This window comes from Trachurus japonicus, chromosome 3, assembly GCF_045865225.1.
Source record: "Trachurus japonicus isolate A0001 chromosome 3, Traja_1.0".
Taxonomy (NCBI): domain Eukaryota; kingdom Metazoa; phylum Chordata; class Actinopteri; order Carangiformes; family Carangidae; genus Trachurus; species Trachurus japonicus.
In genome coordinates this window covers 26,240,716-26,258,214 of record NC_140909.1, presented here as the reverse complement: position 1 = coordinate 26,258,214, position 17,499 = coordinate 26,240,716, and the positions used below count along the sequence as shown (strand labels likewise).

General features: G+C 41.2%; 1 protein-coding gene across 3 annotated transcripts in view; it reads right to left on the bottom strand.

The window, feature by feature from the left end:
- The window catches only part of celf1 (cugbp, Elav-like family member 1), a 28,646-nt gene that overhangs the window by 2,034 nt on the left and 9,113 nt on the right, over positions 1-17,499 (bottom strand). The window contains exons 3-14 of one of the 3 annotated variants that reach the window (XM_085767825.1): positions 12,248-12,435; positions 11,395-11,477; positions 9,407-9,455; positions 9,154-9,288; positions 8,924-9,003; positions 8,680-8,841; positions 8,510-8,579; positions 8,214-8,336; positions 6,955-7,068; positions 6,466-6,654; positions 5,265-5,408; positions 2,707-2,879 (exon numbers count right to left, since the gene is read on the bottom strand). In XM_085767825.1, coding sequence (XP_085623951.1) covers positions 2,752-2,879; positions 5,265-5,408; positions 6,466-6,654; positions 6,955-7,068; positions 8,214-8,336; positions 8,510-8,579; positions 8,680-8,841; positions 8,924-9,003; positions 9,154-9,288; positions 9,407-9,455; positions 11,395-11,477; positions 12,248-12,435 — 1,465 coding nt within the window. In that variant the 3' untranslated portion in view covers positions 2,707-2,751. Of the gene's footprint in view, positions 1-2,706; positions 2,880-5,264; positions 5,409-5,876; positions 5,999-6,465; positions 6,655-6,954; positions 7,069-8,213; positions 8,337-8,509; positions 8,580-8,679; positions 8,842-8,923; positions 9,004-9,153; positions 9,289-9,406; positions 9,456-11,394; positions 11,478-12,247; positions 12,436-17,499 lie in introns of those variants that run through there. The other 2 variants (XM_085767832.1, XM_085767841.1) reach the window with 2 other exon arrangements.

Here is a 17,499-nt window from a genome sequence, read left to right as displayed (position 1 = left end):
CACACAGTATTCAGAGACGGACCGACATGTTGTTAGTTTTAGTCTTTAAAATTGTTTTACTTCACTAAAAATGTTTTAACCTAAAACTTAAACTTAAGGCAGAACTTTCTCAGTTCAGGGGCTGTGTCCCACCTGAGGAGGGAGGATCCTCCACAGATGAGCCCCCCTGACCACACAGAGACATGAAGCCAAGGTGAACTGAACTGATCCCTGTTAACTTTAAAAATACACCACCGGGAAGTTGACTTCAGGTGGCTGATGTGTTAATAGCAGTGGTGTTCAGAAAAATGTAATAATGTAATGTAATGTAATGTTTCATCTTATAACATAACACCACTTTAATGGTCAATATACTGACTGTTAATTTGTATGTGTGTGTGTGTGTGTGTGTCTGTGTAAAGAAACAGAATGCTTCACTGACTGGATCAGCTATGATGACAAAAGTCCTAGACACACGACTGTGGTGGTTTTTGTGCAATAGTGAAAATTATTTTTGAACAATGAACAACACACCAAGAAACTTCCAGCAATGGCAGGAGGGACGATGTTACACAGGACACAATGGGAGGGAGAGGGAGGGAATCTGTCTGACCGTCCAACACTACAGACACCGCGGTCTTTGGACTTGGCATCTGGGATCAATCTTTAAAGCTACTGTAAAAACACACAGGACTTCACCTGATGCAAAGCTGCTGACGGCACAAAGAGGATGGCTATTTCTTCATACAGAGAGATACACAGGTTAAAATGGACTTATAGAATAAACTATGCTCCCTGTGTTTTTGGAAAATGATTTATTCAAGATGGAGGCATGTATGACAGAGAGGGGGTTCTATGAAGTCTGTAGCAGCACTGATGGATCCTACACACACAGTTCATGCCACACTGACACATAGTACACATCACCAAAAAAAATAAAAAGAAACAACGCTGAACAGGCAAAGAGAGGACACACAGCGGGAGATCAAATGGAGTTGTTGGACTTCACATTTGTCTTTCAAAATAATTTCAATTCAGATAAATAATTTAGGCAATAAATAGTTCCCCAACACACAGGGGAAGTATAAAACCTATATAAAAATAGAAAAGGCATAAGTTTTAAATATACATCTCAACAATTGTCTTGCTTCCTAGTTCTATTAAAAAAAACACACACACACACACACGCACGCACGCACACACACACACATACACACAATTTTGTGGTAGTCTAAGTAACTAACGTGTTTGTCTTGAGCAAATTTGACATTTATATGAATTCTCCAATCACAGAAGATATTCAGTGAGAGACATAGTGGTGTAGCCCTCTGTAGATTAGCTAGCCGCTAACTAGCAGGACAGTAGCTTGAGGGTTGTGATGAATTTTGTACAAATCACCTGGATTCAAAGTCGAAACTAACTAAAACCATAAAATGTGTTTCCATGAGGCATTCAAATCTCCATGAGACAGACTCTAAAATCAAATCTATGATGTTTGGGCTTTTTTCTTTATGCCAAACTTCACAGTGTTGCTCGTTACAACTGCCATTTAGGCTTCACGGCCACATCAGGCTGACCTTTAACCTTTACCCTGTCACTCAGAGTGCAGCAGCACAGGAGGAGCACCACCAAAACATGCTATTTTTTAATTTAGATAAGTATATACTTACATGCAACTGTATAATTAGATGTGTTTAACTAACCTCCAGATAAAAAAAAAAATACAATAAATGCAATGTGTAAACTGTCCAACCGACAGAAAATCAGTTTATATACAACACAATCCATGTTCAGATGTGAATCTATCCACCTGAGGCCACTTAATTAGTTTAGGCCGTGCAGCGCCCACACGACCAGTCAGATACAGACAAGCAGTAATGTGTCATTGTGTTCAAGTGTAACTCAAAGAGATATGTGAGTGTGTGTGTGTAAGGGGGCGGGGGGTCCTGAGACCAGGTAATAGAGGTCGGAGCAAGGTTACAGGAGGTTAAAACTGACTTCAGTGACTTGAGTTGAAACAGGAGCAGGCATTTACTGATCAACACTGTGCCCTGTGCCAACACTACCATGTTAGAAGAAACACACACTCAGTGTGAGTACAATTTCAGTATGTCAGTATATCTGCATGTTTTGGTGGAGCCCCTCCTTAAAACAATCTGAGCTTCTGTACGTTACTTCAACAACTAATTTTCGGTGTATATCACATACACAGTTTCCTTTTAAAGAGATAATACAGATGACTGAAAGTAACACAAGTCAAGGAAACCACACATTTTTTTTGCGAGAATGTAAAAAGAAAAGTGAGGATTTTCAGTTTTCTAATCAAAAGCAGCTGTTTTCCAGCTGCCTCCAGGAGCTTTAGCTGAGTCTGGGTGGTGGAGGGGGACAGGAAGTGAAAAACAGATGGATTTGGCACTTGACTGTCAAAGTGCAACATATACCTAACAATTAACTCATGTTTATTATGTACCACAGCAAACTGATAACATTTCAACTTAAATTAGAATACACCTGTTTGTCTTATTTGTTAAAATGAAAACAAAGTGCATAAACCACAACAGAACACAGGAAGAATCCAGTCTAGGCGAAAAACTCTTGCATGTAGCTTCATGTGTCTCTTTGCCTGGACATGTTACAGTGACCAGGAGAGGCAGCGCAGCAGACATCACCCTGTAATGCACAGACAAGTTTCTGTGGACCAGTCTTGGTTATTCATACTCCACTTACCATAACACCACCCTGCCTAGCTAAGTCTGCAGTGCCTCAGCACCTTCAGTAGGGCTTGCTGTCATTCTTTGAGCGCTTCAGCTGCACCTTCAACCTCTTCATGCCGATCTGGAAACCATTCATTGACTGGATGGCTGCCTGCGATGACACGGGGTTGTCATAGCTCACAAAGCCTGTGGGGAAAATATAAACATTCACAGTATTTTTAACACAGCTTCAAGCAGGAGGATTATTGCAAATGGAACAAAATCTTTATCCGCTACAGCTTTCACTAAGAAAGTGGTCAGATCAGAGAGCTTAGTCACCAGCTGTCTATGTGCACATGAAATGTGTCTTCGTTGCTCTGTACTCATTCCTCCTGTCCACAAACTAGGCCCTAAAGAGATATTTTCTAACATGAACATGATTTTTTTGGCAGGTGAGATCAACTTCAGCCATTATTGTGTTTACAAGACAAGAGTTTATCATGCTCCCTTAGATCAACACTACAGCCTCAGGCCAGACTGGAGGCTAAAGTGACTTAGAAAAGGACCAGGCAGGTGGGGGCAAGATGGTAAGTAAATAGCTGCTAACGCTAATGTTAAATATGTATCAACAACAACAAGTGGCTCATTTTAAAGGGATAGTTCACCCTAGAATGATATTTCGCTCATTCTACTCACCCTCATGTTGATTAAGGGCTGGAAGAACTTTCAGAGTCCACCGTCCCTTCTCTGAGTTACAGGGGGTCTTGACGTAGCAGTGCATTTCAATGCAACGGTTGTAAAGGGACACCAGAGCTCTTCGTAAAAAAACACACACAAAAAAACATCCAAATACCTCCATGCTGCTCGTATGTAATGTCCGTCTTGTGCTGAAGCCCCAAATTGCGTAATTGTCCCGAAAAAAATTAAATAAGTCCACATTCCAAGCATGTTTGTAGCATTAGCTCCTAGTGTTGTTGTCCGGTCTTCCGCTGCCAGCGCGCATGCGCAAGGTTCGCACTGAGACCGACTCGAGTCTCAGTCGGTCTCAGTATCAGTGCGAACCTTGCGCATGCGCGCTGGCAGCGGAAGACCGGACAACAACACTAGGAGCTAATGCTACAAACATGCTTGGAATGTGGACTTATTTAATTTTTTTTCGGGACAATTACGCAATTTGGGGCTTCAGCACAAGACGGACATTACATACGAGCAGCATGGAGGTATTTGGATGTTTTTTTGTGTGTGTTTTTTTACGAAGAGCTCTGGTGTCCCTTTACAACCGTTGCATTGAAATGCACTGCTACGCCAAGACCCCCTGTAACTCAGAGAAGGGACGGTGGACTCTGAAAGTTCTTCCAGCCCTTAGTCAACATGAGGGTGAGTAGATAATGAGCGAAATATCATTCTAGGGTGAACTATCCCTTTAAACAATACAGATGTTACTCATATGATTTACAGATTCCTTATTGTCCTTATTTGACACAAAAACACAATATAAACTTTCAGGCTCAAGCTGCAACGTGAAGCCGATACCATTTAAACGATTCCAACTCCTGTGATATGCAATTTTGAAATATACAAGGATTTTACCACCAACGCTTTTATTGAAAACACATTTGGAAAGGGTTTCTTAACGTCCAATCAGGAGAAACAACATCTGATTGCTGTTCGAGGATCATTCTGAAAAACTACAAATATTACAGAAACTTTTTTACAGTCTTTAAACTCCTTTCATGCAGTTTCTCACTCAGACTTGTTTTGCTTCAAAAGGTTTCCATAAATAAAATGTGAACAAATCTTTGTACGCAACTTGTCTGACCATTTCAAATGTGTGCTTACTGATGTTAATACCACTGCCAATAATACTTTCAATACTTTCAATGTTCTCCAGAGGTCTTTGTGTAAACAATTTTGCCCTTTCATGAGCATTTCTTGTATTTGTCTGGTGACAGTGAAGAGGTGCAGGCAAAAGTAGTGGTTTGTAAGAGCTCAATTTAACTGAGATTAAAGCCCATCCTGATCTTCTTTTTTTTTTAAGTATATTTTTTGGCTTTATTTGATAGCATACAGTAGAGATTGACAGGAAAGGGGGAGGCAGAGAGAGGGGGAATGACATGCAGGAAAGGGCTGCCCGACGCGGGACTCGAACCGGGGCCGCCTGCGGTGAGGACTGTAGCCTCTACATGGGGCGGCCGCTCTACCCACTGTGCCACACACCGCCCCCATTGTGATCTTTTTAAAAATGAAGAACCAATAATGTCACTTGAAGAAGCACAGTTGTTGTCCGAATGACTGTTCTCTACTGCTGAGGCGTCATTTACTCCAAAACACTAACACTGTTAGCACTTCTTCATACAGTGAATGAATGAAGTTAAATGAACATTGATCCTGTCTGCACCTCTCTGTCCACCTGTGCACCATGCAAGCTGCACTCAGCACCAAAATACCACACAGACCAGTTTAAAAGGTCGGGAAAACAGCCATCTGCTTATGCTGCTTCTACTGGTTGCTGCCAGGATCCTAAAGCTGATGATTCAAATCATTTCTTGATCATAAGAGGCCCCTCGCAAACAGTAGTTAGTGTGAACTCACCAAAGCACTTGCTGAGGTTTGTCTGTTTGTCAATGAAGACTTTAGCAGAGATGACGTTTCCAAAGGGCATAAACATCTGGAGCAAATCTTGGTCGCCAAACTCCTGGGGCAGGTGGTAAATGAACAAGTTGGCACCCTCTGGACCTGTCAACCAAAAAGTCTGTTTTACTGTCAATTCAAGCATTAAACAGGAATATTTGAACTCTTTTAGGGATATTTATGCCTGAATGAATTCATCTGATGATCAAATTATGTTTCAAACAGATGATGTAACCAGAGGCCATGTGAGAGGAAAAAAATGATGTGGTGAATCAAGTCAAGAAACTAAAAAACTGCAGGTAGGCTTGTAAACCGAGAACATTATTACTAATGCATTTCAGGAGAGGAACGTATGTCTGCAGCAATATTTAGAGAAAATATTATCTATCATGTATCTGTATAAAACCATGTACATTTACACAAGGTGGGCTGAGGTCAGGAAGTTTACCAATCAATCCACATTCATATATTTTCCAACCCCTGGGGCCTCTGTGGTCATATAAGACACTGTCTATGAAATACATAAAATCAGTGGAGTGGGAGTTGTCTGAGACTATCATGAACATACAAACAAGGACAAGCCTTCTGTTAGGGACTTGAACCTGTTTTAAAAGTGGAGCTGTTGACATCGTGATCTGAGGCCGTGTCAGAGAGAAAGTGCAGGGACATCTTACCGGTGCTGTGACTGTTGCTGGCTGACGCAGCATATTTAAAACAAGACAGAATCCTTAGCAGAAGGTAAGAGCAACACTGAGCACACACACACATACACACCTCATCCAACCTGTCTGCAACACTACTTTAAACCAATATCAAACATATCATTCAGAAGAAGCAGGGGTCAGACAGTCTGCTCCTGTAAAGGAGGGGCAGCCAACTGATTCAGTTTTTTAGAAAACATACAAATTAACTTGTTAAACCTGTAGCTCTTTTTCATTCAGTTTTTGATCTTTGGTCAGTTTGGATGAAACTAGACTCAACAAACTTTGAAACATGATCATACGGTAGTTTGTGTTACTGGAGTTCCACAATTGTGTCTTTCTTTTTTTCGTACTGTAAAATGAAAGTTTCTGAGAATGGTATATATATATGTATGATAAATGCACGCCTGCTCCCCCTGCCACCCACCCCCATGTCATATCTCCACTCCCACAGGGCCCACCTTCTTTTTGGCTGCCTGCTGCTGACACGCTCTGCTGGGGCAGCAGACTCTGGTTGTACAGACTGGGGATGGCAGCGGCGGCAGCGTACTGTTGGATGCCTGAGTAGGCCTGGCTCAGGGCCTCCATGGTGTTTCCTGAGCCATTAGCCAGGCCCCCAGAGCCGAGGCTGCCATTCAGTGCTGCCATGCCTGCATCAGAGGCACAAGGAAAGAGAAATGACAAGAGTGAAAAGATCTTGCCTCGTCATTCAAGTTAGTGGAAAGCAGTCTGTTGATTTATTTATAAAACTTTTGCCCTACATAAATTAAACGACAGAACCCAGAGAGTTAATGAATGACATAGGAAATGAACTCTGCACAATAGATTACACAATAGCTGGAATTTAGATAAAGTACATCAGGTGCTCTCAGTGTGTAGTAAATAATAAATACCGGTAGTTATCGCACCACAATCAGCAGCATGAAACCATAAGAGCTTGGGGTTAGTACCTGCCAGGGAGCCCATGTTGAGGCTGGCTCCAGCGCCGGCAGCTAAAGACTGCAGGGCCCCCAGAGAGGATATGGGGTTCACTGAGGAATTGCTGCTAGAGGTGGGAGAGGAGCCTGCCCAGGGGGTAATGTGTGTTAGCGTTACAATAAACACAGCTGGAAAATATGAAGACAAAGCTGTGCAGTTACAGTGGATCAGAGCAACATTTTTGCATCTGAAATAGCCTTAAGAGAATAAATGTGTTATGACACATTTGTGTTTTACACTTCTCACATACAATATGCTTATATAAAGTACAGATGTGGCAAGAAAAGGTGTGTGAACCCTTTGGAGGTACCCGGACTTCAACAACTGTTACAATGTTTCTGATTTTGATCTAAGCTGACCGGCTCTCCCTGCCCCCCCCCTCCCCTCACCAGAGGCTGCCTTCATCAACTCCTGCTAACATTTCCATATTTCGCACATTCTGTGACAAACTGTAAACTGTTTTCTTGTCTGTAACAACATCTATTGCACGTCTGTCTGTCCTGGGTGAGGGATCCCTCCTCTGTTGCTCACCCTGAGGTTTCTCCGATTTTTCCCTGTTAAAAGGGTTTTCCATGGAGTTTTTCCTCAGTCGATATGAGGGTCTAAGGACAGAGGATGTTGTTACGATGCCATGTAAAGCCCTTTGAGACAAACTGTTTGTAAAAACGGGCTATAGAAATAAAATTGCCTTGCCTTGCCTTGCCTAAGTCAAATGTGGACAAACACATAGAAACCTTTGTGTCTTTACTGAACACTCACAGTTCTGCTGGAAAAGCAAGTGAGTCCTTGGATTTGAGCTCATACATTTCTGCTGAGTTAAGATCCGAGCGCCCCCATACACCCCCTATCTGTGCAGTACTTTCTTATGCCTTTGCCTTTCTTATGCCTTACAACTACCAACACTGCATATATAATTGTATTCTTTTCTTGTAAATAACTGTATATATTCCTGAAACATTTTGGTACATAACTACAGTATATGTTTTTCTTACATCATTTTTATATCTCTATATTTGCACATTCTTAAACATTTTTTCTTTACCTTTACAAATGCTACTGTAACAACCACATTTCCCATGTGTGGGATTAATAAACAGTCTTATGTCTTTTTGAAAAGGTATTTCCAACGGTTCACTGACTTTTTCTTGCCACTGTGTGTGTTTACGTAGAGGCATGTGGACAACAAAACAATTGTGAACCTCGACTGTGATTCAGTTGTAGTTTTTGTTACCTGAGCTCGTTAGTGCACTTAGGGGGCTACTAGATGTCGTCATGGCGCTGGAGCCTGTGGGCGTGGCCTGTGTGGCAGTTGCTGCTGCTGCCAAAGCAGCCAGATTCTGTATGGCATTAAGACCTGGCAGACAAACAGTTCAAGTTCAAGACTCCTCCCAGCACCTTTTACTTGCCACTACGGTATAAAAACTGTACATACGGTAGAGATGGCTTTGCTGCCACTGTAACTACAGTGAGTATTCAAATGTATGATCTTAAATCGCATCTCTAATCTCAGTGTGTTTGAGTGTGTACCTGAAACAGGGTGCAGGTTGTTGAGTGCGTTCCCTGTGGAGGCTGACTGCTGTAGCAGCTGCAAGTACAGCTGAAGCCATCAGGAGATATGAGAGACAACATGTTAAAGCAAAAGTGACAATACAGTTGCTTTTTTGTGGTTTTGTGGCCCTTTAAAAACACACACTCACTGCTAGGTACTGTGGCCCCAGGCTGTTGAGCCCGGTCAGATTTCCCCACATGGAGGCTGCGCTCAGTTGCTGCATCTGCTGCTGCAGCTGTTGGGCCATGCGCTTCTGCTCCTTATCCTTCTGAGTGTCTGCAAACTTCACTACTATGGGCGATGAACAACCCTGAACACAGACACAATAGATGATTAGCACTGTAACACCTCTTGCACTGATTAACTATGATTGTTTGAATGATGAAGATCACCTCCATGGTCTGAGACTGGTGCATGGACTTGATGGCCGACTGGGCCATTTGTCTGGCTGTAAATGTCACAAATGCACAACCTGAAAGACGGAAACACTGTGAGTGAAACATATATACTGTGGATAAAGATTTGGGAGCAGTCGAGGTGTTTCAGGCCAGTCGAAAATAAAGCTGGGCATAATTATCTACAGGTTCATTACTACAGATGGTCACACTGTTGATTGTCTCACCACGGCTGAGTCCATCAGGGCCTCGAAGTATCCGGCACTCCTCTATCTGTCCGTACGGGGAGAACATCAGTCGGATGTCGTTCTCATTACATTTCTTGGAGATCATCCCAATAAACAGCTTCCTGTCCTCCACTGCTGTATTCAACACAACAGAGAATAGAAAGTTGAAACAAAGAAAATTCTTCATTAGGGTTATCATGATCATTAGCATTAGCAAAGGGTTTAGCACAAAGTTGTTCTAAAAACTACTAACCATTGTTTTTCTCACTGTCAGCCGGCTTCATCTGGATCGGGTGGTGCATCTGAAGAATGAACACAAACAAACAGCACACTAGTACTCAGAGTGCTGACATACATGCATCTCTGTGCAGTGCGATGTATTTAAGTAACGTTGGCAGAAATATCATATCCAAGTTACTTGTTCCAGAAGGAGCAGGGAGAGTTATGAATTATGGTAGAAGATTGGCAGGTTGTGATACTGTTTAAAAGGTGGTTTTTATCCATTGACAGTTTAAATATTTTGACTGTTTCAGTGTTATCATTTAATTTGTTCTTTCCTTTTGTCAAATAACAAAATATCAAACCGAAATGTGCAAATACTGATATTTAATTGTAAAAGGATTAATGCTTTAATGATACTACCTGGAACAATCAATGCAGAAGATTACACAAACAAGTTTTTGAATTATCCAGAGTAACTGAAATCCATCGCCATTAGTTTTATCTTCTTGGCTGGTATGGATTGATTAGCAAAACTGAAAAAAAAATTGGCAGCAGCAGAGATACCCAGATCTTTGATTGTCGATCGTATGTAGCAGTTTTGTATATTATCATGTTATATCATGTCATATTAAGGTTTATGAAATCGATTTGGATCAATAGCTCAAATAATAAGCAACAAAATTATGGCAGGTGAACTTTCCCTCACCTTTACTGACGAAAACAAAGTGAAATCTGTCAAAACAGACTTCTCTTCTGTTCTTCTGTTGATCTTTCCATACAAAAACATTTGCGTTCAACACTGTACTCTATGTTTCCTTTCCTTTTTCCAAACTCTGGCCCATTTTACTGATGGAGGGTTAGAGCTGCTGACAACTACTGAGGAAAATAAACACAGAAACAAAGGCTGCTGATTCTTTAGTGGATTGACCAGTGACTACGTATCTTTGGAGGGGCGGGTGCACATGAGACCAAACAGATGGCAGCATCCTAACTGAAGGACTGAAAGAGAATAATTTATTACAAGGAAGAAGAAATTCTAAACATATTTAGCATGATGAGATCTTCATCAGAGTGCACGACAACATGGAAATGCACACTGCAAGCATACATGGAATTTGGCATTTGGTTTTGGTTAAAAAACAAAGCTGATTCATTAACCACAACACTACCAGCAATAAATCTAGACTTCTCATGAAAACGTATGCCATTACCATAATTAAGTAATTTGTAATTATTGGTAAATAAAGAAGAACAAAGTACTCAGGACTACTCTGTGAAACTACTTGTGTTCACTGCTCTGGTGTGGCTGATTTAACAATGTGCTACTGTAGCTGCCACTCTCATACAGTTAAATCACAAATGTGATATTATTGATTGAGCTTTCTGCAAGCTCTTAAAACTCTACACAAATACAGACAAACTGAACACCACACAAAGACAGCCCCATCTGTATCTATATAAAAATCTTATCTCCTGGTAAGGTCACATTGCACTACTTATTGCAGACAACATTGGGACAACAGTAAGGCACTGTGATGTATCCAAAGAACCATTCATCAGGTGGATTGATGTCAATTATTCACTTTCATCTTTTTTTTGGCCTTGGCTGATTAAAATGCTCAGGAGGCTGATTACACAAAAAATATATACAGACACGACAGAGACATGTATCCTCGTTAATGTGGAGCTACTTCCTGTGTTAATTTTGCCATGTGTTCACTAGATGTTAATTTGTGTTCAGCAAATTTGTAATCTTATTATTATTAAGTTACTGCACTTTATACATCTGCCATTAGCTGCCCTGCTCTCTAAACAATGGCATGGGCAGATAATGTATGTCACTTGGAGCAAACTTTAGTTAACAAGTGCCACAGCACCACTGTCTGGCCATTTTGCATCATATGTAAAATGCTGAATCTGGAGCCTTTTATGGTTGTGCCTGTTGGGTGTACCTCGTGCAATTCGGAGCTTATTTTGACAAGATTCTCAAGATTGGAAGTGCAGATGGAGGACACCTACCCCAGGCAAAATCTTCATGTTGTGCAGAGCGTTCTGTGCTTCCAAGGCTGACTTGCGAGTATAATATGTTATAAAACAGCAGCCTGCCAGGAAGGGAAAGAGACATCTGTGTCATACACCTCACTGAGTTACTAAATTTAATTTGTAAAACAATAAATCTACTATATAGAGGATATGCTAAAAGCCAGAGGAGTAGTACCAGTATCACTTAACTACTATGAAGCCATTAAAAAAGTCATGAATAAATGCACACGGAAAGATTCACAAATATATTCTGGCATTAATATGTGAATAACTCCAACCAGATTCAACTATGAAAATCCTTAGTCAGTGTACACAGTACACAATGTTGTTCTACATAAATGTAAAAAAATATACTATGGGCAGTTTTCATCAAAAATGTATACGTGTTTATATAGAACAACAAAGGTTTTTGTGCAAAATGTTTTGTGGAGAGCCATTTACATATAAATCCCAAAATACATTTGTGAAACCTTCTGTGTGCACTTCCTCATTTAGGGACTGATCTGGCTCTATTGACTGATTTGACAGGAAAATGGTGCTGGAATTTATCAATCATGATACATGTAAACATGTAACAAAGACATGCTGAACACACAAAAACACAAACCAAAACCTTGTGCCTCAGATTGACAGAGGACAACAAAAAGAGCACTAGAGGCTGTTTGATGTGGTGAGTCTGAGCAACACCGACATTGCCAAAGTTCATCTGGTTTCTATGTGGTTCAACATGTGCACTATACTGCAAGATTTAGGGGTTACATTAATGCTATCGTGCATTATGTCTCTTATTTGTGTGTGTGTGATGTGTGGTGTGTTACTCCAGGCTGACCTTTGCTCTGTGGTGGATTCTGGCTGCGGTCTCGCAGCACATTAATCTCATAGACTGCTCCATAAGGCTCAAATAGCTCACGAAGCTGTTCTTCAGACCAGGACCGTGGGATCTGTCCCACAAACATCTTAATGGCATCAACGTCGGGTTGGTCGGGATGGTCCAGAGACCCGTTCATCTTCTTCCCACTGCAAAAGACAAACATCAGTGCATTGAACTGAAAATGTTTTACTTCATTTCATTATGAGAGCTGTGCAGCACTTTAACTCATTCACTAGTTTGCTCAAGACACAAGTGAGATCTAATCACAACAAGTGATCAATAAAGATACATTTTAAAGCAGGTGTCAACAGGTCAACCAGGTCTTATAAGGCTTTTTAGCAGCTGACTCTGACTCTGTCTCTCCATCCACCCTGAAGCACTGTGCTGCTCAGCTGTGTCCATTCACACACATCTTTAATGCCTCACTGGAGAAACTCCATGTGCTTCTTCAAATCCAAATGTCAGATGTAACTGTCCATCAGTGTCCACCATCATCCTTGTCTCTGAGGCACTGCCTGTGAGTTCACTGATGTGGGGATATCACAATACAAATCAGTGTTTCTCAATAGCAAATGTAATACCAGCAAAGAAAAAGAAAACTACTGAGGCTGCACCATACAGTCACTGTGATCAGTAGCGTGAAAACCCTCTCTGTAAAAGTCAGTGGTTTTTTTAAAACAGACTTTAACAACCTGCTAATGCCGTGAGAACTACTCGCGTTACAAGTTGTTGCTATATTAGCCTAATCAAACTAATGTTAGCCCTCGTAAATGCTGTGTGTGTAGCACACAGCTAAAAGCTATTCCAGCTGTCACAAACCACAAACGGTAACATTTAATGACATTACAGATGTCCATTTTTGGCCTCTGGAGCTTCAGTGGTAGTGAAAACCTAATATTGCACATTTGGCACCCTGCTGTTTTATTTTCATCACTCAGTTTAAAGTGTTCCCAAACAGCTGAAGATTTACGTTTAACTGACAACGTAATCTGAAGCTGATGATCACTGCTGTGAGTGAGAGGGATGTCAGGTTCACTGATCTGAATGGAGCCAGATTCCTGTTAAACTCCAGCATGGCCTTCAAGCTGTGCATGTTTCCCTCCACTACAAATTTCTCCTCGACACATGTAACTGCAGCACGTGTGGTTCAGAGTTGGAAATTCCTCCGACCATGAGTCAGGTAATCCCACACACCTTTGCAAGCTCATAGATGTTTTCCGACACCTCTATGTTTCTTCCCGTGAGCCAGGGTCACAGAAGGATGAAGAAGTACTGCTAAACACATTACGAGACAGCAGCACACCCTCAGATTCTTTACCTGATGCCTTTCTACTCTCAGACCAAAGCAGGTGGCCTCTCTCCCCAACATGTGCAACTAACTCCCAGTGTCCTTCTCCCTCCTCTGCTTTCTCATCCCCATTTGCAACAGCCAGGTACTGCGCCCCCGTACCAATCTCCTGCCTTAAGTGTCTCAGCATGAGGACTCCCTTATTCATGAATTCTAGCTGCGATGAGCCCTAAGAATTTGATTTATGTCAAAAATGCTTGTCACCTCGTCTTTTGACAACACTGTGGACAGGCCAGTCACTTAGTGAGAACATCCATCTCTTCATGCAGGAGATTTCCTAGATGGTAAACATGCTAAAATGGTATTACAGTAAGTGGACATGTTGCTGGCCTTGTTTAGTGCACCAGAACATGAGTTTGCCGGACCTTCTCATGTTCACAATCTTTTGGCCCAGTCATCTTCTGACTAAGATGCCAGTTATGCTCAGTATGCACACTCCACCCGTCCTGCTTCCCCGTACAATCCTTTGGACTTGTCCGTAAACAGCAACAGCAGACAGATACAGAGAGCCAAAGAAAGAGAGGAACTATTTGCAGAGCTCTCCCAGCACAAGTACTACAGTAAAATATATGGGATAAATTCACAGGCAGCTTCAATTTTTCTTGTAACAAAGTAACCTCACAACCATAAGGGAGAACTACAAAATCACCCAGTCCTTACTGCAGTGCCAATCATTATTTAACAGAAAAGGCAACAAGTTTAAATTTAGAAGACCTGGCATACTGAAAATACATAGCATCCATGGAGAAAAATTTGAAGGAAATTTTTATAAAGCCGTACAAGATCTGAGATTCATCACTGCAGCTGTACAGCCACCATTTCCATCTCTGACTTAAACCTATACAACTCTCTGTCTCTAATCAGCTAGCCAGTTAACTGTATACATGCTTTAAGTTCAGCGTCTTAGCAATTTTAGTGGTCCTAGAAATACATAGTTATTCTGCACATACGAATACAGAAACTAAATAAAAAGGGGAAGCAGGGAAGATCAGAAACTATGAAAACCAATTACGTATATGGAATCACAGCACACATGTACACAAAAAGACACATTATAATTAACTGCAAATAATAGTACACAACAGCTGTTCCGCTAAGGTGTGACACTCCCACATTCAAGCCCAAGTGGCGAATCACTGTAACAGACTGTCAGGAACACCTGTTCACCTGCTTATTTATGCAGTTATCCAAGGAGCAAATGATGTGGTGGCAGTTAAATGTATAAGATTCAGCAGACAGAGATGAGGAGCTTCAGAATGAGGAATAATGAGTCTCACTGACTAACTGTGACTGGTTTGAGGTTTCCTGGCTTTTCACGCACAACAGTCTCTAGAGTTTTTACACAGGATGAACCCCCAAAACAAAATAAGACTCTGTGTAGGTGACAGAAGTCAGAGGAGACAAGTCAGACTGGGTCTGACACAGAACATCACACCAAGACAATTGTTGTTTGAAAACAAAACACGATATAGTACAGTTTAAAGTCCTGTGCATCATTTGAGGTTTGAATGATGTTTCCAGGTTAAATATTGGCAAAGTTTCACAGCTCCAAAGATAGGTAGTGCATGTTGTCATCACTGGCCTAAACTGCTGGACAAGTTGCCTGCAGAAGTTCCCTGGTCCGAAGGAAATATGACAAAACAATAAATAACCACACCCCAATCAATCCACTTCTTCTTCAGTCTTATCACTACTGTAGCTGTGACATCATATTTTAACATGTTATGTATCTCATGATGCAATTTGAAAATTAAGCATTAAACACAGGATCAATGAGCTCCTGTTAATCAACAGCTGCATTAGAGTAGATTAATGTCATTTCTGGAATAGTCCAAATTTAACTGACAATAAACTATAATGTTTGTACTGGCTTATCTGCATATTCTGGTTGGAAAATGTTCATTGACATTTTAAGTATCACTCAATCCATCCAAAAATATTTGCTCCTGCTTGCAAAATCACCACAAGCTGCAGTGGAGCTATGTCATGCGAGAGAAATATGTGGTTCTGACGAGTTTATTCTTGGTGCAACAACTCATTTTACACCTAAACACCAACAATGGTCTCTGCCTAGCTTCAGATGGAGGAACCACCCACCTGGTGCCTTGGCACAAAACATCACATAGCAATTATCAAGGTCAGGAAATCATCTGCTACTTGCTCTGGATACTGCACCTTTATTCTAAAGCAATGCAACTAGAGATGCAACAATGTGGAGTTGATAATAAACAGCAATAACAATGGATGCTATATTTTTACATCTCGTTTAACTGTTTAAACTTGTTTCTGATAATGGCCAAGTAGTTAAGTAAAAGAAAACACAATTACAAACATAACGTACATTTGGCTTAGACTGATTAATGCTTACCAAAAGCCCCTCAACTGCATTGGACACAAAGGCTTTTAGCTTTTTTATAAAGTACTACTTCCAGACTTTTGTCTGCTCCGCTGTCCTCTGTAGAGGAGACACCACGAGGCAGCTACCAGCAGAGAATAGGGGCTGGTAGGTCTCTTGATTATATATATTTCTAAAATATACCTACTGTGGATTAAGGCGGGGGGAGGGCGGTGAGTCGACACTCGCTGAAGACATCTCAGTAGTTATCACTGTGTTTGTTTAACAGATGTCTGATTCAAGTATCGTCTCCCTGGCAGCTTTTGTTGAGCATGTGGTTGACAGATGTTGTCTTTATCGACACCTAACACCATCACCAAGTCCATTTCATTTTCTACACAATAGCCTCTGCTCTGACCTGCTGCACATCCTGTGTGTGTGTGTGTATAGAGCCCTCATACAAACAAACACTGACACAGAGGGCAGAGCAGAGAAAAGAAAGACAGAAAAGCACATTTTTTCTGGAGTGGTCAGTTCTACTCCCTCTTTTGTTTTTGTTTGGCACTGTCGTGTGGCCGGAGGATGACATGACCTGTAATGACATGACCCGCAATGTGTCTATCAATCAAATGAGTTAAATAAATAAATGTAACACAATCACCACTCCTATTCCATGTTTAAGGATCCAGCTGCCTGAAAACAGACATTGGTGGGTCAGGTCTGTCAAACATCATCATGATAATGTTCTTATCTGCATGCATGTGGATTCTTCCCACAGTCCAGAAACATGTTCTAGTTAAATTAACTGGCAACTCCACAGGGCTCAGTTTATCTTTGTCCATTCAAAGTACTTGTTTCCAAAACAACAGGCTTGTCCAGATGTTACTTTGGAAATCGAATTCTCAGAGTTTCCTCTTTTTTAATGTAAAAAATATTTGGATTTATTACACAGTGCTACATTACCACTCCTTTGTCAACTAATACATCGTGCAGCTTCTTTGCAGTCTGCACTGAACACATCTCTGGGATATTCTCCTTTCACCTGTACTGTAATATCAGTATGTCCCGACAACAATCCTGTGGTTGATTCAAAATGTTGTAGCTCATCTCTTCTGTGTATAGCTTCCTAAATCACAAACCCTGCAATGATCAGACTACATCATCATATCTTCAAGAGCTCATAGTACCCTGCTACCACACGAGAGCACTCTGCTCTTCCAAAAAACTAGGATCCTATTAGGAAATATGTGCATTTCGACTGCAGGAAATGGTCTAAATTTAATTCTGGGGTAGATGATGTACCCCCAAAGAAGTCCCTGGTTGGAGGGTTGACAGTTCAGGGCTGCGGAGGTTAAATCTCTGAGTGGTTAAGTACTCAGTGAATTTTATTTCACCCTGTTTTCAAAAGCCGCTGCTGCAACTGACTGATTTGTTTTGTTTGAGACTCCATTTTCAGTGTGGTTCGACATGGACTCCCAAACGAAAGTGTACAATGTATGACAGATGGACAAGGACTGATGAACAGAG